General features: G+C 49.7%; 1 protein-coding gene across 1 annotated transcript in view; it reads left to right on the forward strand.

The window, feature by feature from the left end:
• CIB4 (calcium and integrin binding family member 4) overlaps positions 1 to 25,210 on the forward strand; it is a 47,636-nt gene that overhangs the window by 5,303 nt on the left and 17,123 nt on the right. The window contains exon 3 of the mRNA XM_057557898.1: positions 1,831 to 1,927. Within this exon, the coding sequence (XP_057413881.1) occupies positions 1,831 to 1,927 (97 nt within the window). The remainder of the gene's footprint in view (positions 1 to 1,830; positions 1,928 to 25,210) is intronic.

Here is a 25,210-nt window from a genome sequence, read left to right on the forward strand (position 1 = left end):
GTGATGAATTCAGAGCTCCATTTAGCGCTAGCTGATCCATATTTGGAGGAGCAGAACATTTTGCGGCAGCCAAGACACAGCCACGATTCCTCTGCGGACAGCCCACCCACTCGGCAGCCTGGGAAGGCATGAAGTCCGGGCAGGGCCCTCTCACAGCACCCCCTAACCCAGAAGGCTCTTCAGGGTCGGGGGTTGGGCCTGAGAGTCTTTCACCTGGGTGGGAGGTGGACCCTTTAGAGGTGGGCAGTACAGCCCAAAGAGCCTGGCTTAGGGTTCAGACCCCACTCTACCTCTTCCAAGCTGCATGACCTTGGGCAGACCCCTTCCACTCTCTGAGCCCCGGTTTACCCATCTATGGAAATGATCACCCCTACACCTCTCACGCAGGGTTGCTGGGAAGATTCAATGAGCTAATATGCTTGAATGCACTCAGCACACAGAGCTTGGGAAACAAGAAGGGGGGTGGTAACGGCAGTGGAGGTTCCTTCTTTTCCCCCTGCAGTCCTTCTGAGACCTCCCTCTCTGGGCTCCTGGGGAAGGAGCTTTGGCGTCTGCAGCTCTGGCTTCACGCTTACCCCTGTGTGACCTTAGACAAGGCAAGTTAGTTTACCTCCTTGAGCCTCAGTTTCCTCGTTTGTAAAAGTGAGGTAATGGTCCCTACCTTTCAAGATTGTTCTGCAGGTTCCACGAAGAATGTCCATGCGAGCTGGCAGCGTGCAGCAGTCACTCCCAGTGGGGGACCAGGGTGGGGGACGGCAGGAGTAGCTCACCCTGGGCAACGGCCATACAGGTGCCCGGCCTCAGAGAAGTCTTAAAAATTAATAAAATGTACTGAAAGTCAGTCTGCTTTTTATCACCCCACAACAGCAATTCTAACAATGACAGTGATCAAATGATCCTTTGGACTGGGGCAGGCCACTGCCAGCGCCCCTTCCCCTTGTAGGCCACTGGACCCTCCAGGTGCGATGGCTTTCCTCTCCTCCTTGCTGTCCTCCAGTGTCCCTCCTCCCACCCATACTTTCCTGGAGACTGTCTCTCCTCCCCCATTTCACACCCCACTTCTTGGCTCCCTCCCCAACTTGTCGGTGTAAAGTCTCTGGCGACAGTTGGGGCCCCATACAAGGCTGACAGAGTTCATTCTCCAGAATGTGGACCGGGAGGGGCCACAGGATAAGGGCTTCCTCTCCTGGCCTGGTGCAGAGTTCTCTCCTGCCTGCTTCCTCTTAGTGCTCACACAGCCATTTCCCCCTCTACCTGCCTGTGCCTTGTAAACACAATCCCTCGGAGCGGTGAGGAGGCCTGCAGACAGACATTGATTATTGGATCGATGGGGACAGTTGTTCAGTCCCAGAGTCTGGAATCAGCTCGCTGGCCTCGGGTGGCTGTGTGATTTGCTGGCTGCAGGCAGCTGGGTTCTAATCCTGACTCAGCCACACCCACCGAGCGACCTCTTTTCTCTGAGCTGAGTTGAGGGTGGGGCTGGACAGATGGCCTGGGGTGGCACGCTGGCGTCCCCAAGGCCCTGCTGGTTTCTCCATCGTAAATGAGGGACTGGAGCGAGAGAGGACAGAAGTCCCTTCCGGTGCACTTGTAGATTGTGTTCAGGCTACAGAGCACATTCACATACCTTTCCTCCAGCCTGGCGTATCTCTGCATCCACCACGGTGTGCTGGGCACATTGGAGCACCAGGGATGTTTCTGGAAGGGTGGAATGATCTATAACTGCTTTCTCTGTGTCAGTTAATTCTGAGTCCCCTTCCTCCAAAGAGAGCCCGCAGGAGAGGGGGCCTGCTGGTCCCCACTCCCAGCCCACCACGCCTCTCTTCTTAGCGTCCACGGCTCCTTCCTGAAGCTCTGTCCCCCCGGGAAGTACTACAAGGAGGCCACCTTGACCATGGACCAGGTCAGCTCCCTGCCAGCTCTGAGGGTGAGTCCAGGGGGTGGAGTGGAGAGGGTGGGGGTGGCCTCACTGGGATCTGCTGAGGCGCGGAAAGCGCTGGTCTCAGTGTCCTCACCTGTGAAATGGGTGGAGTGGTGGGGCGGCTCAGATTCCATGTGCTCCCTGAGGCCCTGTGCACTCCAACAGGCTGTGCTTTGCATGAGCTGCCAATCTTTTAGGGACCGTCCTTGAGCTTTTGTCCCTGTTGTGAAAAGACCCTGCCCTTCCCCCAGGGTCCCTGGAAGAGCCCAGAGGTGCACGATAAAAGGGCTCCCCAATCATTCCTGAGATTTTAATTAAACTTTGTGCAAAGCATAGAGAGGCAATGCCAGGTTAACAAATCACAGCAGTGTCAGGCTTCCCGATTTTTCATTCGGATCTTGGCAGAATAATGGTTTGAAGGTGTCATTGTGCAATGAGAGTCCATCTTCATTTCTGTCTGGAACAAGACAGGCTCAGAGAGCTGTGGGCACCTCTTTAAAGAAGGCCAGGGGTGGGGTGGCAGGAGGGGTTCTGAGGGAGAGACGGTGGGCAGGGGAGGGGTGGCCCCTCCAAAGTGACAGACCTGTTCTAGGGCAGAGACCGAGAAGGAACACAGAGCCCGGGATTTGCAATAGAGGCTGGAACTGAGAAGACAAGGCAACCAGAAGGGGCGTGGGATCGGGGGTAGCTGGGAGCTCAGAAAGGTGACATCATTGGAGAATGTGTCTGTCCCGGCTACAAGATGGGGAGCCTGTCCTCCGGGGACACCCTCCTCACACACACAGCCCTGCACACCCCCGCACCCGCAAACACTCAGACACAAGGTGGGGGACTTCTCCCAGACCTAGACTCTCCACTCAGGGAGCCAGGCTGAGGGGCAGCCCAAAGGCAAGGCTGAATGGGGAGCTTCTGCCCTCCCCTCCCTGGACGGGCGGTGGTGTCACTGTTCAGTCCCAGAATATCTGAATGCTAAGCTTGGAAAGAAACTTAGAAACCACCGGTCTAGTCACTTTCCAATGTTCTCCGCTCCGGTTTTATCCATCAGAAAACTGAGTCCCCAAGAGGGAGACAGCTCACCCAGGGCCACATGACACGGCAGAGCCTGGAAGTCAGGCAGGACTCTGACCCCTCGGCCGGGCCTGCACTTCTAATCAGGGCTTGGCTCGGTGCTGACACGTGTCTGGGGCTGCCAGGCGCCCTGGGGAGCAGCTGGCAAAGACCCGCCCTAGAGGGCTGGCATGGAGGGTGCTGCGTGACCAGCGGCCCCAGCACTCTGATGGACCCAGCGCACCCTAGTCACGCCTGGGGGCTCTGATCTGAGCCCCAGAGGAGAAAGCACTGGACTAGGTCAGAGGGCTGGGTCTGGGCACAGCTCCATCACACTCCACGGATGACACATCTCCCCTCTAAGTTTAATCTCCGGTCTGTAAAACAATATGCACACCCTGTGCTGTGTAACAGACCTTGCAGGGATGAGCCATGGTCCTCTGCACCCTCCATTTTGCTCCCCATCCTCTCCCTTTTCTTCCACCTGGGGTCTGGAGTGGGGCCGCCAAGGCTGGAGAAGAATGGAGGAGGGGCAGATGGGCAGGAGCACTTGGGCAACAACCCGGGGTGGTCTGGGGTCTGCTTGGCCGCGGGCTCATCATTTGGCAGACAAGGGCTGGGGGCCGATGCAGCAGAAATGTCAGGCTGCTGTAAAGTGCTGTGATGTGTGAGGGTCTGTGGGCGGACCACCGCCCCAGGGCAAGGCCACAATCTGCGTCACCTCTGGAGCCCTAGAGCCCCAGGAGCTTGTTCACTGGACAGTGGCTGGGGACTGAGATGGGGTCTTGGGATGAGATTAATTTTACATTTCTTACTTCATCCTTCTAAACGGTCATTATTTTATTCTATCCTACAAATAAAAACCACATCATTGCAGAAAAACTGGAAAACACAGACAGAAAAGCAAAAATATGGTAAAAATCGTCAGGTAGCCTACTCAAGGTATGACTGTCATGATCATCTTGCCTTATTTCTTTCCACACTTTTTTTTTAATGTGGATATAGAAGTGTTTATTGGGATCACACTGACTTTTTTGCTTGTTGCTTTTTTTTTTTCTTCCCCATTTTGGTTTCTTTGTTGCTTTTCCAACTGGTTCTGAACAACCAGTACCATCTCATGAATTGAGGACACTGAGCCTTTGCCACATGTAGAGAACTAGGGGACAGGGCATAGGGCCAGGACCAGAAGAGCTGGCTTTGAACTCACTTGCTAGGCAAGTGATCACAAGCAAGTCACTTCACAAAAGGAATGACTGAGGGTGAGGGGGATGCAAATAGACCCCAGCAAAAGACTAGGAGGGAGGGGTGCAGCGTGGAGCTGTTTTCCTGCAGGTGAAAGGCCTGGCTCTAGGTGCTCCCAGGCATAGACATGGATCCAAGGACGTAGGTTTCTCCACAGTAGAAGGAAGCACTTTGTAATCATCAGAGCTGCATGCAGAGGGAATGAGCTCCCTGTCCCTGATGGGCACCAAGCGGGGGGCTGGCCAAGCATTCAGCTGGGGTGTTCTAGCACACACCTAGGTATCAGAGGAGACTGGACTGCGTGCACTGATGCCCTCCTCACCCTCCGAGTCTGAGGTTCTGATTCTGGCCCGGAGCTTGGTCTTACTCTCCTTTGTGTCATCTACCACATTGTGTCCCAGACTTTGGACTTCATAGTCCAGTAAATTCCGCACCCCCCCCAACTCAAAAAATTATTATTTTGAGGAAGGACTAGTTAGAAATGCCAACTTTCCAATTTTGCCAAGTAAGGACTTAAAACATGTCTCCACAATCATCATTGCATTTTTAAAAGATGTTCATTTTAGAGCAAAAACGTAAGAAAGATCTAATCCCAGAAGCAATAACAGTTCTTTCCACACACATCCCTTTTTGTTCCTATTTTTCTCCCTCTGTTACTGGTTGTCAGGAACTTTGTCCCTGATCATGCCTGGTCCTCAGACTAGCATTTGGGGATTTAGATCCAGGACTCAAGTTTCCCTCTGTGCCTTTCCTATCTTGGTCGAAGCAGAAAGCTGACTTCCCAAAAGGAGCAAGGAGAGGGTTGATGGGAGGTGGGGCCCCAAGTGTCCCCGTGTCCTCTGCGGCCCCAAGGACGGGAGCTGGGTGACTCACCCTGCCCAGAACACATCTCTGGAAAAGCATTGAGAACGGGGCCCCAGGGAGCTCTGGGTACTGGTATTACTTGGCTCAGGGTCCTGAGTGATCTGGGAAGAAAGCTCTGTTTTCTTAACTTGGATTCACTCGTGGAAAAAGTAGCTTGGTTAACATTGGGAAGGGTCTGTCTGTCAGCGGAGGGCAAGGCAAGAGCGGCCTGGGCAGCAGAGGCTAGCAGGAAAGCCTGACCACAGGAAGGCCCTGCTGGGCCAGGACGCACTGCCCCTTTTTACCCAGAAGTTTCTGTTTTCTTTTTGTCTGCCGCTCTGTTTGGTGTATTTAGAAGTGAATTAGCTCAGTGTTTCTGTTCTTGTAAATAATGATCTTGCTTTCTGTAAACACGGATGAGGAGTGGCACGGTGTGACCCGCCTGGGTTTCTAGTGTCTGGGACCAGGACAGCCAGCAGCAAGACCTGGGGGGAAGATACTGGGGTCTCACAGGGGGTCTGGTGGAAGCTCCCACACTGAACGGGGCCACCGCGCACCTCCAGCCTCTTCCCACCTCCCTTTCTGGGGTTCCTTCAGGCAGATGGTCTGTGCACAGCCTGGTGCCTACTACGTTTTATCCCAGCATCAACTCTGTAAAAGCACTGAGAGGTTTGGGAACCTGTCCGAGGTGTCAGGAGACGTTCCAGGTATGGCTCCTAAGGTTTCAGCTCCAGCTTGGTTTCCATCTATCCCCAGTTTTTCTGAGCCTCTCGGAGGCCTGCTTATAGGCTGCTTAGAATAGCTTGCAATAAACTCACTCCCATCTCTTCTCGTGTATATTTCATCTTCCTCCCTTTGCTCTTTCTCCTGGGAGCTTTCCTCAACTTTATCTTCATGTCCAATTTAGTTTTTCACTTCTGCCATCATGATTTTCGTTTCCAAGGGCTCATTTTTATTCTCTGTTTATTTCTCTTTCTTTTAATAGTATGCTCTCATTTTTACTGGATGTAATGTCTTCTCCGATTTGTAATCCAAGGTGCTTTTTTCCACTAGCTTGTTTGGGTCACCATCTTTCATGTCAGAAGCCTTCCTTGGGTACTTGGTAACTGTCTGCTCGTAATTAAGAGTGGGAAGTGGTTGCTAAAAAGCTGTTTCAGAGTTCCAGTCTCTGGGCGGGGTTCATCGACTGGGAGCTTCCCTGAAGGGTGAGCTGAAGGGGCCATTTCTTATTAATTAATTTATTTATTTTTGGCCGTGTTGGGTCTTTGTTTCTGTGTGAGGGCTTTCTCTAGTTGTGGCAAGCGGGGGCCACTCTTCATCGCGGTGCGCGGGCCTCTCACCATCGTGGCCTCTCTTGTTGCGGAGCACAGGCTCCAGACGCACAGGCTCAGTAGCTGTGGCACACGGGCTTAGTTGCTCCGCGGCATGTGGGATCCTCCCAGACCAGGGCTCGAACCCGTGTCCCCTGCATTGGCAGGCAGATTCTCAACCACTGCGCCACCAGGGAAGCCCTGAAGGGGCCATTTCTTGAGGACCGTCAAGAACAGGAGTAAAGCTCTGGCTGTCAGGACCCTGGAGCTCAGCTGGGGAAGAGTCACTGGGTAATTGCTGCGATTCCCTTGTGTCCTCTCTGTTTCTGTGGGTCATGCCTCTAAAGACTGCTTTACTGTAATTTTAGTGGGTGTCGGAAGGGAATGAAAATAGATGCAAGGTTTCAACCTGCTATCTTTATCCAGGATTGACAACTTCATTCCTGATGTTCAGTAATACGTTTCAAAAATGTTTCCAGAACACCCACTCCTCATTGTTGCTGTCTCAGAATCTTCCACACAGACAGCGGCTGCCCCCAGACTTTTCTCCTGGAGGGCTCTCCACGTCCAACCTCCCAGATGCTCCGCTTGGCTGGTATCCTCAGAGCCTTGCTCCCCGCTCTCCCCTCCCGTCCCCACACTGCCCTCCAGCCCAGCCAGGCTGCTCGGGGAGCCCCCTCCCTCCCCACGGACCCCTGGGAAAGGTCACTCTTTGTCCTGTTGATTATCAGAGGGCAATTCCCACAGAGAAGAGACATTTTTTGGAGTCCGATGAATAGGGCTTCCCACACCCGGTCCTTATCCATTCACCCCCAGAAGTAGTTATTAGGCATTTACTATATGTTGTATACGGAGTGAGGTCTTGGGGGCTTAGAAGACCTTTTCTCAGGAAATTCAGGGTTAAGAACAAACAGGAGAATCACAAACCTTGGGGGCTTTGCAGAGCTCAGATTCTCGACTCCAGAGCCCAATGCTGGGGCCCAGAGAGGCTCACAAAGGCTACACGGTGGGCACAGTCCCTCCCAGAGAGACCCAGCCCAAGACACCTTGGTCATGCTGTTGGCGTCCCCTCCCAACTTCTTAGGATATCTGAGCGGCTTCTGGGGCAGTCAGGCAAGTCTGGGCACAGCACCCCTCCCCAGGGGCCAGGGAAGGACCTCCCTAGTACTGTCCTGTGGCTGGGCCAGGGTCAGGGCTCGGCACTTGGGCGCTGCACTCAACTCTCCCGGCAGCCCTCGGCTGGCTGAGTTATTATCTGCATTGACAGCTGGGGAAGCAGAGGGTCAAAGGGGGTAAGCAATTGGTCCAGTGAAAACTCTGTTATTATAAATGACCATCCTGCTTCGTCTGGCGGAGTCCCTGGCTGGAAGGGGTCCGAAAGGCCTTTGGGTTCTCCTCTTCCATGGGTGATGGCACACCCGGGAAGGATTTGAATCCACCTGTCCATCTGAGAAGAGGTTGGGGTGGAGGGACGGCAGTGACTGACTCTGGGGGTCTTCCTAGTGCATTTTTGGATCAGCTTTGTCAGAGCCTTTTCACGGCCGCCTTGACAGATGAAAAATCTAAGGCCCACAGATGGGACATGACTGTCCAAGGTCAAGGGCCCATCAGAGCCTGAGCCAAGGTTGGAACCCACGCATCCCGCTCCAGCCAGGCTATTTCCATGCTCCACGTTCTGAACTCCCACCACATCCTCGGGAGGCTCCGACTGAGGTTTGATCCCTGATGAGGAGCTGGCCTGCCTGCCCCTAACATTCACCTCTTGGCTCCCATGAGCTCGGGGCTGTCCTCTGAGTGCACCACATTCAGCCAGAGAGCAGAGAACTGGGCAAGGAGGGAAGGCAGCAGGCCAGGAGCGGGTGGGGCTGTCTTGCTCACCCACGGCCCAAACCAGGACAGCTGGACCCAGTGATAATCCTCATGCTGTATTTAGGCCACTGCCCTGAACCCCTCCCTCCCCCTTAGATATTCTCCTGGGCTTGTTGAAAAAACAATGAAGCAGATTGGATGGTTATGGCAATTCTGCTTTCCAGCCCCAAATGTCCACTGCCATTAGTCGAGTGCCTCTTGGTTACAAGTCCTGTTCATACTCTGCCTTGTTTGCTTCTCACCACGTCTGTGAAGCACAGCGTACCTCCCTACTCTGCAGGGGAGGAAGCCGAGTCTGAGTTAAAAGCTCTATCCACAGACCCACAATTGGAAAAATGCATTTGCATCCAAGACCTGTTTGTTCTCCATACTTCTTCATCTACTAGGGAGGATGAAATCAAGGTTTCCAAGCAGGAAACACGTGTGGGTGTGTGTATGTACGTCTACATGCGTGTACATGTAGCGGGGGAGGAAGGAGAATGGGAAGGAGCTGGCGGTCTGGACAGTTGGTGATTGAGGGGGAATGGCTTTCCCATCTCTGGCTGGGTCACCCACCGAGCCCACCCTTGGGTGGCAGATGACACATGTGTATCTCGTGTACTAGGGAGGCTTGCACTTAGGTCCAACTTGTTTCGGGAGGGCCCCTCCAGGGCCCCTCCCAGAGCCCAGCCTCTCAGGCTCCTGAGACAGGCCTGGGAATTGTCGGATTCCCTAGTCCCCAAGCCAGGCCCCACCCCTAGTGCCCGGACTCCCGCGTGAACAAATGTTCCACTGAGAAAGGAGAGAGAACAAAGGGCCGGGCCTGGCCTGCCAAGCACCCCAGCCCAGCCTCCCAGGCTCCCACCCCAGGGCCCCCGCCTCACAGGGCCTGAGGTCACTCTGAGCCTTTCATCTCATCGGAGAGAAGCCCTCTGGCTCTCCCAGCCCTCCCTCCCGAGATAAATACTGGGGGTGACCTGGGGCCTCCCCACATGGAACTGGCAACGGCAGCTCTCGCTCACCCAGGGCTGTAGGCAGGGCCACCTCTGTCCATTCAGCAGAGTTCAGACCGCAGCCTCCCTGCCCCACCCCTGCCATCCCAGCCTGCCCTCAAATCTGTGCCGTGGCATCGCACACACGTCACCTCATTTCATCCTCGGAGCTATCCTCACTTACAGCTGGCAAGCAGAGGATCAAAGGGGTCACACAGTTGATGAAAGGCAGCGGAGTCTCAACCTCCGGCACTCACTAACCCTCCCCCCGCCGCCGGGGAGGGAGGGTCCTAATTCCCTGATGCGGAGTCAGAGCTGGGGGGGCAATCTGGCAGCTGGCTCACGCCCCGCGTTTTCAAGCATCATTAGATCTTTTTCTGACAACTTCATCAGTTAGCAGGGCTCAGAATTGGCAAAAATCCTTATTTAGACATTCAGCCAAAGAATTAAGAAGTGGTTCGTTTCAGAAAAAGCCCAGTGATGTGGGACGCAGTCTCTGCTCTGGCCTGAGCAGCCAGCGGCAGACCGATGGGATCTGGCCTCCAGCCTTGGCTGCAGCACAGACACCAGCAGCCTTGGGCGCGTCACTGCTCTTCTCAGGGCCTCAGTCTCCTCACCTTCCAAATGGACGTGTAATGCCTCCCACACAGGTAGTTAGGAAAGCCTGGACGGTAGGGGAGAGCTCTGCGCTCTGGTTTTAGCTTTTCCCTCCTCTGGTTGACTGGCCGTGGGCCAACTCCCTCCTTCTTGGCCTCAACTTTCTATCTAGACTCCAGGGCAAGTCACAGGAGTGCCCCTAAGCTGGGGACGATGGGGCTGGAGGGAGCCTGTGGGATGGCCAAGGGCAGCCCTTCCCCCGGTGCACCCCAGTGGATGATTCTGTACTTGCAGAGGCCTCTGGCTGGTACCTCTAGAAGGTGGCAATGTGTAGCCCTCCCCCTGCTCGCCTGGGTGCAATTTGCTCGACCCATGTTTCACATTGTAGCAGGGGGCAAGGGGCGGCGAGCAGAACTGGAGAGCGGTTTGATGCTCATTTGTACAGAGCCTGACCATTCCCTTACCGCCTCACATGTCGCATCTTATTGGACCCTGTCGCTGACCCTGGGCGGTAGCTATGGTGACTGTCTGCAGTTCGAAGCAGAATCAAACTAGGACCATTGACTTCAAGTCCTACTCGCTTTGCTTCTTATCACATCTCTTACTTCTGAGAGGTATTTCTCATCCAGCCACACCCACCCAGGCCTTTGATTCGTTCTGTCAATGATCCATGTTTCTCTCAAATTTCAAATCTCCTAAGAGCACTGGCGAGGCAGTTGCCCCGTGGAGGGAGAGTGAACTCCAGAGCCAGGCGGGCCTGAGTCTGAATGCTTCAGGGTGAGTCACTCAACCCCTCAGAGCCTCGACTTCCTAACCTTTGAGATGGGAAGGACGAGCCCCCTTTTAGGGCATCGGGATCCAGTGAGACGCGTGCCCCAGCCCTCTCCAGGTACACACACCGTCCCATTGCTCTCCCCGCGAGCGCTACCTGGGAGTCAAGACGAGGTTGACCAGCGCGTTGTTGGAGGAGAAAGCAGAGGTTGTGGCAGGTGGAGGGCCTGTCGGTGGCAGAGGCAGCAGTGGCCAGGCAGGGACCAGGTGCCCCAAGTGCACCGACCGGCTCCGCTGGGCTCTGCCCACTGGGAAAGGCATTCACGTGGCCGAGGTGAGAAGTGAACCCGGGCTTCCTTCCAGAGGTGGTGCCTCCTCCCTCCCCACAGCAGGTGACACTGAGGGGATCATTCTGAAAGTAGAGCTCACACCCGAATTCCCCAGTGGCCCAGAGGGAACAGGCTGCAGTGGGCTTGGGGACATGCTTGCCCAGCACCTTGGTCCCAGTCCTGCGCTCTCAGAGCACAAGATAAACAAACCCCATCTCAGCTTTTCAAGAGTCCTGGTCCCCAGGGCCCTTCTCAGCCTGCTGGCTTGAGGCTTTATTCCACTCATGTCTTTTCTGATAACTTCATTTGTGGCCCCAGAGACCTCAGGCTTGTTTAAAAATAGAAAAATAAACAACATTGTTCCTGAAGTGCCCCCTCCCCGCTTCGGGCCTCCTAATGAGGTGCTGGCTGGGCTGGCTGGGGCTCTGTTCCCAGGATTTTCAACCCCCTGCAGGCCTTGGGCCCCTGCTGCCTCTGCTTCCCAGCGGCACGGGTGTGGGGGAGGGCTGGTGCTGCCTGCCTGGACCTCTAGGCCAGCACGGCTCCGCACAGCTGGACCCACTCACCCAGGCAGAAGGCCAGGCCGGGCCCCTTGCAGGCCCAGCCACAGAAGGCCCTGCGAGGGAGCGTCCCCTCTTCTTAGCCCTGGCCTCAGCCCCTAACAGAACACAGGTCCCTTCTGTGTGCTGGGCACCGGATGAGGCCCCCAGGATGCAGCCCCTCAAGTCTCCCAGGTACATCAGGCTTGTTGTTCAAAGTCCTGGACTGGAGTTTGCATTTTGTGTGTGACCTCAGTTTTCCCCACGTGAAAAATGGACCTAATGGCAGCAGCCCTGCCGACCTCGGAGGGTTTGTATGCAGCCTGCGTGAGAAGATGGCTGTGAAAATGCTAAAATGCAACAGGCAGGTGGATGGGATTTCAGGCAGCTTCAGAGAGGAATAGCACCTGGAGGCAGGGAGCGTCTGTGCCCCTCTGAGTCTTTTCTTCCTTTAATTTTTAAATAAAGTATAGTTGATTTACAATGTTGTGTTAGTTTCTGCTGTGCAGCAAAGTGATTCAGTTATACATGTATATGTGTGTATATTATATATATATATTCTCGTTCATATTTTTTTCCATTATGGTGTATTACAGGATAGTGAATATAGTTCCCTCTGCAATATAGGAGGACCTTGTTGTTTATCCATCCTATATATACTAGTTTGCATCTGCTAACCCCAAACTCCCAGTCCCTCCCTCCCCCACCCCCATCTGTTGGCAACCACAGGTCGGTTCTCTATGTCTGTGAGTCTGTTTCTGTTTCACAGATATGTTCATTTGTCTTGAATTTTAGATCCCACATATAAGTGATACCATATGGTATTTGTCTTTCTCTTTCTGACTTAACTTCATTTAGCATGATAATCTCTAGGTCCATCTGTGTTGCTGCAAATGGCTTTAATTCATTCTTTTTTATGGCTGAGTAGTATTCCTTTATATATATATATATATATATCTATATATATACCCCACATCTTCTCTATGCATTCATCTGTCAACATTTAGGTTGCTTCCATGTCTTGGCTATTGTCAAGTGGGATTGCTGAGTGGCATTGCTGGATCATGTGGTAGTTCTATTTTTAGTTTTTTGAGGAACCTCCGTACTGTTCTCCATAGTGGCTGCGGCACTTTACGTTCCCACCAACAGTGCAAGAGGGTTCCACACGGGGAGTCTTTAAACACGAACATCAACCTCACACCAGGGTTTAGATGGACGGGAGCAGTGTCCCTGGATAGCTACCAGGCCGGTGGAGGGACCCAAAGCCACACCACTGGGAAGGTGGCTAAGAAATGAGGGTGTTTCCCTTGAAGAAAGACTCGGGAGGACGTGACCCTCTTTACGAATTTGCTGGAGGGTGAAGGAGGAATTAGATGGGCTCCGAGGGTAACCCTAAGGTGCGAGAGAAAAGTGACCCTGGGGCTAAAATTCCTAAACAGATTGCACTCTTGGAAACAAGACTAGGCTCATTCAGGATGGAGCAAGCTCCCTTTCCCCGGAGGCCTCCCAGCTGAGCTCCTGGGATGAAGTGCAGGGGGACCAGGCTTCAGCTGTGGGTGGGCCGCTTGCCCAGGAAGTTGAAGCCGAGACAGTCAGTGTCCTTCCATCGGCCGAAAGTCTCTGCATCCTGAGCCCCGGCCAGGCTCTGTGAGAGGAGTCACCCACCTCCCTCTTTCCCCCTGAGGCCAAATGCCAGAGGAAGTGCTCCCAGCAGGCTGACCCAGTGCTGAGGGGAACTGAAGCAGATGCCGTGACCCAGACGCCACTGCTCAGGCAGCAGAAAAGGAGAACATCAGAAACTGGTTCTCTTCGGAGATGGCTGGAGGCACCAACTTCATCCTGCCTCCTGGCTGCTCTGGATCCAGAGCCTCTCCCTTGTCCTGCCCCATGAGTACCCCCAGGACTCAAGCAGCCCCCCTCCAGGAGGGTGGTCAGCTGGCGGGGCAGCTCTGGGTCAGGGCCCGGTTCCTGCTCTGCACAAGCGGTGCCCTGCCTGGCCAGCGGCTTCTGATCCTGCTCTCCTGGGCAAAGGGCCTCCCAGAATAGGGAGACTCACCTGGGAGAGGGCACTGAGGTGGCTCTGCCTCCATCCTCAGATGCCATCCTGCTTAGAGAGGCCTCAGAACCGGCAGGTAGAAAGAGAGGCCGGGGACCACGGTGCTTTCCCAGGCGTACCAACCAAGAGGGTAGGACGGCAGCGCGAGAGCGCCGACAGTGCTCTTAAAACCTGGTAGAATTATCAGGAAAAATGAAAATTGCTCACTACTTGCTAGTTACCAACCTATGGCTGCATATTTTGGAATGTATCTGGAAAGGTACAGGCAGAGACCATGAGATGACCTGGGGCCTCCTTCCACTGAACTTCCATTCTCAGGAGCATTCCCTGCCGGGCCTTGAGGAGAAGAGCAGCCCACTGGGTCTGGGAGACAAGAGTCCAGATCTGCCTGGAGTCCAGCCCTTGCCCCATAGAGAGCAAAGCAGAAAAGAGAAGCAAAGCTCTTGCTTCCAACCCCTTAGGAAGAAAAGTTTGTTTGCTTGTTTAGCAAATTGTCTCTGGAACTTACGTTCTTTTTTAATTTGCTTTTTATTTATTGTTAAAATCATATGTTGACATTAAAATACGTTTTCTAAAAACGAATTCCTTAGCACCCAACCATCCTAACAGAAGTTGTCATTTTTCTATTTTCTTTTGCCACTGTTCCCCCAGGCACACTTTATTTTACATCACTGTAGACAAACAGATATGATTTTATTTTGTGCTTTTTCTCCATTAGGCATAAATGTTTCTTCGTGTTGCTATGTGGTCTGTGTTGGCATCATTTTAATGGTTGCATAATTGCATTGAGTTCTGATTTACTAAACCATCCCCTCATTGCCGGCCATTAACATTGTTTCCAGGTTTGGATATGTATTTTTTGATGCTATAAATAATTTTTCAATAAACATCCTCATGTATTATTTTCCTTGTTTTTAAAAAATTATTTTCCTATTTAGATTTCCAGGTTCTCCTTGGAGGCATGAGATAGATAGGGCTGTCCACTCTGGGAATTTGAGCTACGCAACCATTAAAATGATAATTATATTGACTACGTAGCAACATGGAAAAACATTTATGTCTCATGGTGGGGCACAAAATAAAAACTGGACTGCTAAATATCCTTAACCCAAGTCAATGATAAAAGATAGAGCCCTGTGACACATCGCTAGAGACCACTCTCCAAGTTGACATAGATGCATAAATGTCATTTTGCATGTGGGTTTTCAGTAGGCCCTTGTGTGTGTCGTCCATCCTCCATGAGGGCATTGTGTGAGCACTTCCCAGACGTGCCGTGCGCCGGGGGGCTGCAGAACTCCCAGCGGCTCCTGCGAGCCAGCGTCTGCTCATCCTGTCACACCCCCGCAAATGCCAGGATGCGCAGGACACTTTTCACCCCTCCCCTTGGTCCTCCTTGAGCCGCATCAGCACCAGCCATAAGCATGCTCTTGGCTCTCAGCCTGGCCCCCTGTGGTGACCCAGGGCCTTGACATATCTGTGCGCGTCTTTTTGTTTGTTTGTCTTCATTTTGATCCAGCGTCTTCCTGGAACACACTCCATGCAAGGAGCTCAGGTCAGAGGGTCAGACAGACCTGAGATCACATTCCTCTTATTTCCTCTTATTCCTCTTATTTGGTGAAGTTATATAAGCTTTCTGCTCCTTGGTGTTCTTCATCTATACGATGAACTTAACAATATCTGCTGTTCGGGTTGATTTAAAGGATAAATGGGACAACTTACGTGCATGTGACTGACATAGCACCTGAGATACAGTAAATGTCTAGCAAGCACCAGTTTCTCTCCTTCCTGCTTCTCTCCCTGGGCCCAAGGGAAAGTATGGATAAGGTGTAGTGCCTAGAGGTCTGGCCAACAGCAGGTGCTCAATGAATGCTTGGGTGATGACGAATCATGGCTGGCTGGCTGGGCCCTTAGCAGTCACGGGCAGGCTGCTGGGGGTGGACCAATGTTCCCAGGATACAGGGGGAAGAGCAGAATCGGAAGTTGGGGGTTTCAAAAGTCCAGTAATCCAAAATATCAGGGACTGAAATAACACAGGACCTTTGAGTTGCTTTGGTTTGGATTTTTAAAGAGTCACTGGGCATCACAGGGAGAGAGAGTAGCAGCTGTGGGTGACAAGAGGGGCTGTGGTGTGAGCCCATTTCAGTTTATATCAGTTGATTCAAAGTGAGGGGCAAAATAGATCAACTGTTGTCACTTAGATGTATTAATAAAAGAGAAATTGTCGTCCTGACGCAAAGATACACATTTTACAGAGTTCACAGGGGAACATGTTCCCAGGGTGCCTGGGGTGAGTGTCCCCAAACAGCTGCAAAGCAGCCCCGATGCCATCTGAGGAGCCCTCCTGCTTATAGACAGGAAGGCAGCCTATAAACAGCGGGCCGGCAGCAGGAGGGCTGGGGCCAGGGCAGCCCTGCGCTCCGTTCCCGCTCCCGTGAGAAGCAGAGTGGCTCCCGATCTGGGCTCTTCTCTGAACTGTCTGCTGCCTGGCCTGCCCCGGGGTGACATCATCGCCTCAGTCACTGTTTCCCACTTTGCACAACCTGCCTTTAAAGTACAGGTACAGAGTGTGTTTTAACGGGTTTTCATATTGGCTGTTTGGAACTTTGTTTGCTTTCTCCACAGAAAAATAGCAATTTTTTTCTTGTTATCCTAGTAATTCCATAAAACAGCAAAGCTAGAGGACTGAACCAGGGAGTCATTCATTCAACAATAGCACTTTATTTGGTGCTCTGGTGGAAGTGGTTTCCATCAGAAGGGCTAAGGTGGTAAATGGAAACATTCCCTAAATAAATCTGGCAGAAACTGGAAGAGGGAAGTTAGAGGGAAAACAGTTAAAGGACATGCTTGTAGGAGAGACAGTTTGTCACAGGTGGAGTTGACTGTGAGCGATGAGAGAGCAGGAGAGGGAGGCCCACGTGGGTTGGGGTGATGTAACTTGCCTGCCTCTGCAGGGCCCGGCCACAGCCTGTTGGCCGTGGGGAAGGGTGGGGGGTGGAGGGATGTTAGAGGGAGCAGAAGGGAGCTTTGTGAGGTGTCTCTGCAAAACACATGTTTTCAGGCTGGGTGTTTGTCCTGGAACGAGGCTAGAGGTTGCCCGCGCTGTACACCCCTACCCCGGTCTTTGCTGGGTGGGAAGCTGTGTCCTGGAAGGGACAGTACGGGGCAGGGAAGTGGGGTAGATGGCATCTGATGTCATGTCTCTGCCATCTATTAGCACTGTGACTTTGACCAGGTCACTTAGTGTAGTACGTGGGTAGCTTACTAAGGCACAGATTCTTGGGCCCTGCCCCTAGAGGTACCGACTCAAAGCCACTGGTGGGTTAAGGAAGGTGAATTTCGATGAAAGCTCCCCGTGGGACTCAGCCGCACAGCCGGTGTGTTAGCTTCTCTGTGATTCCTTATCGTCAGCTGCAGAATGAGGTTATGCCGAGGTCAGCACTCAACATGTTAGCCCCCTTCTTGCCCTTCTTCTCACCAAAGCTGCTCTCCTTTGAGTTCCCTGGAGACTTCACTTGGAGGTGATGTCTCTGGCTGCAGTCCCTATAGGCACCCATGGGAGCCAAAACTAACATTTCTGTGCCCATCGGCAGGCAGGGTCAGCAACTGGCATCATGCTGGCCCAGGTAACATCTTTACTTGGGAGCTTTAAATCGATAGCCCTGCCAGTCCCTGGGGGTGCTGGTGATGCTGGTGATGCAGAGGGGGGGACAGTGAAGTTGGGTGCAGAGAATTACTAATGATAAAGTTTATTGGGGGCCTGCCAGCACAAGGTGTTTGGCAAATATGATTTCATTTGACCCCCATAAAACCCCATGAGCAAAGTTATGATTCTGCCCATTTTACAGATGGGGAAAAGGGGAGGCTCAACGATCTGCCCAAGTTCACACAACTTGTCTTGTTGTTATTCTCGTTACCCATGAACTTGAATATTGTTTAATGTGTTGGAAGACACTGTAGAGTTGATCTCAAGCTGTTAAAATGCTAATGTACAGATGTGAATAGACACTTCTCTGTAAGTTTTGTGTCTCCTGTAATAGGTTTGATAAATAAGTGAGGGGACAATTGGTCTTTTGCTTCCCTTTTTTTTTTTCTTTTCTTCTTTTTTCTTTTTCTTTTTTTGCTTGGGCAAATTACACTATTGAAAAATTGAGATCATATTAACCTCTAAATCTGTAAGATACCAGAATCTTGTAGATGTCAAATAAAAAGTTATAACTTTATTTAGAGTCATTCTGACTCCAGACCCTCTGCCCCTTCCATTCCCCACCTCAAGCCTCCTACAGCACAATGCCAGGCCCCTGCGCCACCCCCAAAAACTCAGGCCTGCAGTCCCCTGAGCTCCTCCAAGCTAGCAGATGGCTCTTCCGGAAGGATCCTCTGGGCAGTGGCCGGTACCTGTGGGCCTAGAATCTGGGGAGAGATAGGTGTGGTGGGTCTGAGTTCAGGCCACGTGGTCCCATGGATGTTTAATAATATTTAACATTTTTACTGCATTTCCCCCTGATTTGTTTCATTAGCGATCCACTTCCATCTGCCAGCAGGACACATCCTCAGCCTGTCCCTGCCAACCCATCTGTCACCAGGAGACAGCTCCCTTACAGGCCTCTCTGTTTTTAGACTTCAGGAAGGTTGAACATCTGAAACATAGAGCCTGTCCCTTTCTTATAAACAACTAGCGGGAAGGATGCCTCCGGGGCTTGGCCAACAGAGAGAGTACATTCACCTAAGTGAATTTCTCATGCCCTGTGCTCCCTACCCCCAGCTTCCCTGGAATGAAAATGCCAGGCTTCTCTCCACCTGGTGAAGATCACACAGGCCAACCTGGGCCTTTGAGGATTCAGGGTCCAGGTTAAGCCCCACTGTTGCCCTCCCCTACTTAACATTTTTATCCAACTAGGTGACCCCAGGGCAGCTTGGAAGAGGAAGAGACAACTGGGGGGCAAGTGGAGAAGGAAGGGGAGGCCCTGCTGCCTTGCCTCGTTCCCTGCCCACCCACCCATCCACCCCCAGCCCACAGCGTCTCCCACTGTCGCACCACATCACTCCCTACCTGGTCTGGCCTTGGCTCCTGCTCTGTCTCTGTCTCCTGGCTGGTTTCTCCTCCCTGCCCTTTGTTGGGCCTACCGCCCAGCAACGCTAGCTTGTCCTAGCTCTTGTCCTTTCACTCTGCTTGGACTTGATTCAGACCTTCTCCTACCCTGTCTGTGTCTGCAGAGACTTCTTTAAGTGTCTCGCCTGTGTCCCGTGGAAGACAGAGGTGGCGTCTCCAGCATTTTGGGGGCCCCAGGACCTGGGTCAGTACCTGGCACACAGTAACTCACCTATGCATTTGCTACAATGGCTTAAAATTCAGGCCACGAGCCTGTGTCTCATCCCTAGCTGAGGAAGACACATCCTTCAGTTCCGCTGGTTTGTCCTCTGAGCAACTGCCAGCTGGCGTGGGCATGGGACTCAGGGTAATGCCTCAAACCCTGCCTGCTCTGCATGTGCAAGAATGCGATTTTGAGAACTTTTCTTGGAAAAAAATTGCATACCCAGTGCAGTTAAGAGTAGTACTGTAGACAAAGCACTGACTTACGAGCATGAGTCCTCCTTCTCTGGGCTTTAGTGTCCTCTCTTTGTAAAACGTAATGGTAATATCCATCCTGCCACCTGCCTGTGAGATAGTCACAGCCTAACTCAACACCTTGCACACAGTAGGTGCTCACTCACGTTGGGTTTGAGAACTGACTGCATGACTCCAACTCAATACTGCCACCTTCTGGTAGAGCTACTCTAGTGCTAAAGGGTGACTCGGTTCAGACCCAGAACTAGGAATTCCTCCTGGGCAACAGGGTTGAAGGAAGAGAAGCCTTCCAGTTCAGCCCAGAAGCTCCATCCACCTGTGGCTTCCAAGCCACTGCTGCAGGTGACAAGCTCATCCATTTCCTAAGGGGCAGCCACTTCCCAGGTAGCCCAGCATTACAACGGGCTCCATCATCCACCAGATGATAGACCTGGAATTCCTGACCCTCCCTCTTTTCCCCCAGTGACCAACTCCCACCATTGGATAAGGGGCTTTTTTTTTTTAAATAAACATTTAAGTCCTTTCTTTTTTGATGGAAGCACTTAATGCTGTTCATTTTCCTGTACACACTGCTTTCACTGAATACCACAAATTTTGATAGGTTGTGTTTTCATTTTTATTTAGTTCAAATTATTTTCTAATTTCCCTTGTGATCTCTTTGACTTTGAGTGTTTCCAAGATATCTTTCTAATTTATTGATTTTGATTTATTGATTTTCTAATTTATTGATATTGATTTCTAATTTAATGTTGTTGTGGTCGGAGCATATTTTGTGTGATTTAAATCCTCTTAACTTTATTGAGACTTGCTGTAAGACCCAGAATATGGTCTATCTTGGTAAATGTTCCAAGTGCATTTGAAAAAAATGTGTGTACTACTGTGCTGGGTGAAGTGTTCTATCAAATGTCAAGTAAGTCAAGTTGGTTGATAGTCTTTTCAAGTCTTTTATATTCTTAATGATTTTTTTGTCTATTGTTCTATCAATTACTGACAGAGGGATGTTGAAACTTCCAGCTATGTAAGTGGATTTGTCTCTTTGAAAAGAGTTTAAAATGAGAAAAAAGATCTTTTATATTTACTTAGATATTTATCACTTTTGGTGTTCTTCATTCCTTCGTGTAGATCCAAGTTTCTTCTGGTATTTTCGTCTCCCTGAAGGACTTCTTTTAATATTTTTTGTAGCTCTGGTCTTCTGCTGATGAATTCTCTAAGCTTTTGTTTGTCTGGGGGAAGAAGAAAGTCCTTTGCCTTTAGGTTTGAAAGATATTTTTGCTGGGTATAGAATAATTGGATGAGAGCCTTTTTTCTTTCTCTCTGAGAGTATCACTCCATGTCTTTTGACTTGCTTAGTTTCTGACAACAAATCTAGAGTCTTTTTTTTTTTTTTTTTTTTTGGCTGCGTTGGCTCTTTGTTGCTGAGCAGGGGCTTTCTCTAGTTGCAGCTAGTGGGGGCTACTCTTTGTTGTGGTGCACGGGCTTCTCATTGTGGTGGCTTCTCTTGTTGCGGAGCACGACTCTAGGCGCGTGGGCTCAGTAGTTGTGGCACAACGGGCTTCAGTAGTTGTGGCGCACGGGCTTCATTGCCCCGCGGCATGTGGGATCTTCCCGGACCAGGGCTTGAACCCGTGTCCCCTGCATTGACAGGCGGATTCTTAACCACTGTGCCACCAGGGAAGCCTGAGTCATTTTTATCTTTGTTCCTCTATATGTATGTGTCCTCCCACACCACCCCCCAATATATTTCTCTCTTTTTTTTTTTTAATTTTTTTTTTAATTAATTAATTTATTTATTTTTGGCTGTGTTGGGTCTTAGTTTCTGTGCGAGGGCTTCCTCCAGTTGTGGCAAGCGTGGGCCACTCTTCATCGCGGTGCGCGGGCCTCTCACCATCGCGCCCTCTCTTGTTGGGAGCACAGGGTCCAGACGCGCAGGCTCAGTAATTGTGGCTCACGGGCCCAGCTGCTCCGCGGCATGTGGGATCCTCCCAGATCAGGACTCGAACCCGCGTCCCCTGCATTGGCAGGCAGACTCTCAACCACTGCGCCACCAGGGAAGCCCTATATTTCTCTTTATTGCCGGTTTTTGGCAATTTGATTACGCTGTGTTGTGGTGTGGTTTTCTTCAAGTTTCTTCTGCTTGGGTTCTGTTGAGCTTCTTGAATCTATGGATTTATCGTTTTTCCTCATCATGATTTCCTCTACCTTCTGGAATATATGTAGCATATTTATGATTGTTGTTTTAATATTTGCACCTGCCTATTCTATCATTAGTGTCATTTCTGGGTCTGTTTTTATCCATTGATTTTTTCTACAGGTTGTAGATCTTATTTTTCTACTTTTTTGCATGACCAGTGATTTTTTATTGGAATCTGAACATTGTAAATTTCATATTGTTAGGTGTTTAATGTTGTATCCATTTAAATGTTATCGAGTTTTGTTCTTGGATGCAGTCTTGTTATTTGAAATGAGTTTAATCCTTTCAAGGCTTGCTTTCAAGATTTATTAAGGCAAATACTGTATACCTTTCTTATGTAACCATGGGACACTTATCAAAACTAATAATAGGGGCTTCCCTGGTGGTGCAGTGGTTGAGAATCTGCCTGCCAATGCAGGGGACACGGGTTCGAGCCCTGGTCTGGGAAGATCCCACATGCCGCGGAGCAACTAGGCCCGTGAGCCACAACTACTGAGCCTGCGCGTCTGGAGCCTGTGCTCCGCAACAAGAGAGGCCGTGACAGTGAGAGGCCCGCGCACCGCGATGAAGAGTGGCCCCTGCTTGCCGCAACTAGAGAAAGCCCTCGCACAGAAACGAAGACCCAACACAGCCAAAAAATATATATATATTAATTAATTAATTTAAAAAAAACTAATAACAAATTAAAATTGGTGGAACACTACTAAGTTACAAACTTTAGTCAGATTTCACCAGTTTTCCTACATTTATCTTTTATCTGCTCCAGTATCCACTCCAGGATCCTACATTACATTTAGTCTTTCTGTCTCCTTAGTCTCTTCTGATCTGTGCCAGTTCCTCCGTCTTGTCTTTCATGACTTTTTTGGAGAGTACTGGCCAGGTATTTTTGTAGAACCTCCCTCAATTTGTGTCTTTCAGATGTGTTCTCTTGCTTAGTCTGGGGTTATGGATTTATGCAACCAATGCCACAGAAGTGAAGTACCCTTCTCATCACATCATATCAGGGGACACATAATATCAATACAATCAATTACCAGTGATGTTAACTTTCATCACTTAGTTAAGGTGATGTTTCCAGGTTTCACCCCTGTAAAGTCACTTAGTGCACAGAGCTAGAAAATATATGTGTATATAGTAACCCATGTATGCTAAACACCAATATTTATTTCTATATCTATCCTTCTATCCATCTATCTAGATACCCATGAGTTCCTACTGATGTCTCTGACTAATCTAGCACTCCCTCTCTTGCTTATTTGTAACTTTTTTAGTGTGACAATAAGAAACTTGGCTCCTATAATCTGTTATTTATTTACCTATTTGTTCAACCTCACTATCCATGTGGCTTCAGAATTGCTAGCCCATACCCCTGTGAGAAACAAATTTGCCAACTAGAGTACAGTGTTGGTTTATGGTTCTTGTTGTCTTTAGACTTACAGTATCCAGTCGAAACACCGTGTTACTTGGTCAGTTCCTCCTTCCCAATTCCTTTCAGGGAGGTTTTGTCATATATTTGTATATAGTTACTTTTATTTGTCATGGTCTGCATTTCATCCTGGGTTCACTGGGTTTTTTAAATTTTTAATTTTTTTAATTTGCATCCAGTAAACTTCACTCATTGTGGTGTACGGTTCTATGGGTTTAAACAAATTCATAGAGGTGTGGATCTGTCATCACAGCTCCACGGTACAGAACAGTTCCATCACCCTAAACATTTCCTTGAGAGGCTTCTTTGTAATTAACTCTGTCCCCCTCCCCCAGCTGTTGGCAACCACCCAGCTGCTTTCCATCCTTATAGTTTTGCATTTTCCAGAATGTGATACAAATGGGCTCATACAATAGGTAGTCTTGGACCTGACTTCTTTTACTTGGCAAAATACATGTAAGAATCATCCACATTGTTGCATGAATCTACTTACTGCTGAGAAGTATTCCATTGTATGGATGGAAGTGTCAGTGTTTGTTATCCTTTCACCTGTTGAAGTACATATTGACTGTTGTCGCTTGCCTTTTGACTCTCATAATGATGTCTTTTGAACAACATAAATTCTCAATTTAAATATATTCCAATTTACGAAATTTTTCCTCATAATTAGGGCTTTTTGTGTATTGTTAAGATAGCTTTGCCTCAGGGTTATAAAGGTATTGTCCTATGCTTTCATCTAAAAGTTCTATTATTGGTTTTCCACTTTGGATCTGTGATCAATCTTGGGATTGATTTTTGCGTATGGCGTGACATAGGAATCAAGATTCCTTTCTTCCCTGTATGGATACACACTAAACCCAACACCGCTTATTGAAAAAACTCTCCTTTCCCCTATTCCACTGCAATGTGATCTTTGTCATACATCAGGCAGCCATGTACATATGGGTCTGTTTCTGGAATTTCTATTAGGCCATTGGTCTGTCTGTCTTTGCACCAGTACCACACTGTATTGATTACGAAAGCTTTAACAAGGTCTTGATATCTAGTAGTATAAGTACTTCAGCCTTTGTTCCCCTTCTTTAGGATTGTCTTGGCTGTTCTTGACCCTTTGTATTTCCATACAAAGTTTAGAATCAGCTTGTCAATTTCCACAAAAACATCAGCTGGAAGACTTTAACTAGAACCGCATTAACTCTGCAGGTAAATTTGGGAAGAAGCAACATCTTAATGATATTGAGCCTTCCAATCCAAAAATATGACATATCTGAGGGAAGTTTTTAAAGGCGCTAAAAGGATTTTGTTACACCCTTCTTCCAGGACACGGGGTCTGCTCACCCAATTTTTCACAACTATGAGGGTTCTTTCAGGCAGGACTTCTCCCAGTGAGAGTCTGCTTCAGTAACCTAAAGGGCTCTGCTCAAGACCTAGGAGGGGCTGGCCTCATGTACAGATACCTTCATCCACTCATTTCCTCGACAGATGCTTTACATCTGTTCAAAATTTTAAAAATATGAACATGAATCATATCATTTTTAAAAGAGATGGTAGCAGACAAAATGAGCAAAAAGTAAAGCATTATTCAAAAAACCAAACACTAAAAATTAAGAAAGTTGAATTAGCAGTGAGAAATATTAAATGAAATAATAAATACTGTTTGATCCCTTTTTAAAAAAATGAGATCTTAAAAATTAAACTACTTAAAAAATTAAACTACAAATGACGTCGCTAGCATATTTTTGTGTGAATTTTTTCCAGCAACTGTGAAGAGCTCTTTTTGACGATGCACTTGCTGGAGAAATGGTGAGGAGATGTGTTTAAGCTAAGTCCAAATATTTTCCCTCTGACTTTCATCTTCAGATCAAATCTCTCATTCAATAACTTTGAGAAGACCTTTTTGAAAAAACTTAGTTTTTTTGGCAGGGACTGAAATCTTTTTATTTACAAACTGTAGTTTGTGTTTCCAAAAATATCCCCAGCATTCGGGGTTTGTTTTCGCCTTCTTTAGTTTTGTCATGCCTGGATGGGGATTGCACTACAGTTACCTGTATAAATTTCTGTACTGACATGTTTATGTTCCCTTGTTCAGAACACCTGCACGCTAGGGTGTATATGTTATTCTTGAAACAGAAGCGTTAGTTTGTCAGTTGTCATCGTCCTCCTCTGGAGGATGGAAGACTTCTAACTGAGTGTGAAATTTTATGCAGACTATATAACTCTCTGGATGGGTCCCAAATTTTATTGGTTCAGATTTCAGATGATTGAAGTAATAGCAACAAAACTCTGGAACACTGTAAACTGGAACTGTGCTCTTTAATGAGCCTCGCTCCCGTTCCTGCCTCTTTCCAGCTGTTCTTCTGTCTGTTGGTGGCTGGGCTGGACCGGAGGACTCCGGCTGAGCTGGCACTTGGCTCCAGGTGGAGAGATGGGAGAGGCGCAGAGGCAACCTCCCCTGGGCCCTTAGAAACTCTCCCTGCAACACCATCAGCAGCCCTCTGCAGGGAGCTGCATGTGTGCCAGGGACACCTGGTCACA

Source organism: Balaenoptera acutorostrata, chromosome 12 (assembly GCF_949987535.1).
Source record: "Balaenoptera acutorostrata chromosome 12, mBalAcu1.1, whole genome shotgun sequence".
NCBI classification, from domain to species: domain Eukaryota; kingdom Metazoa; phylum Chordata; class Mammalia; order Artiodactyla; family Balaenopteridae; genus Balaenoptera; species Balaenoptera acutorostrata.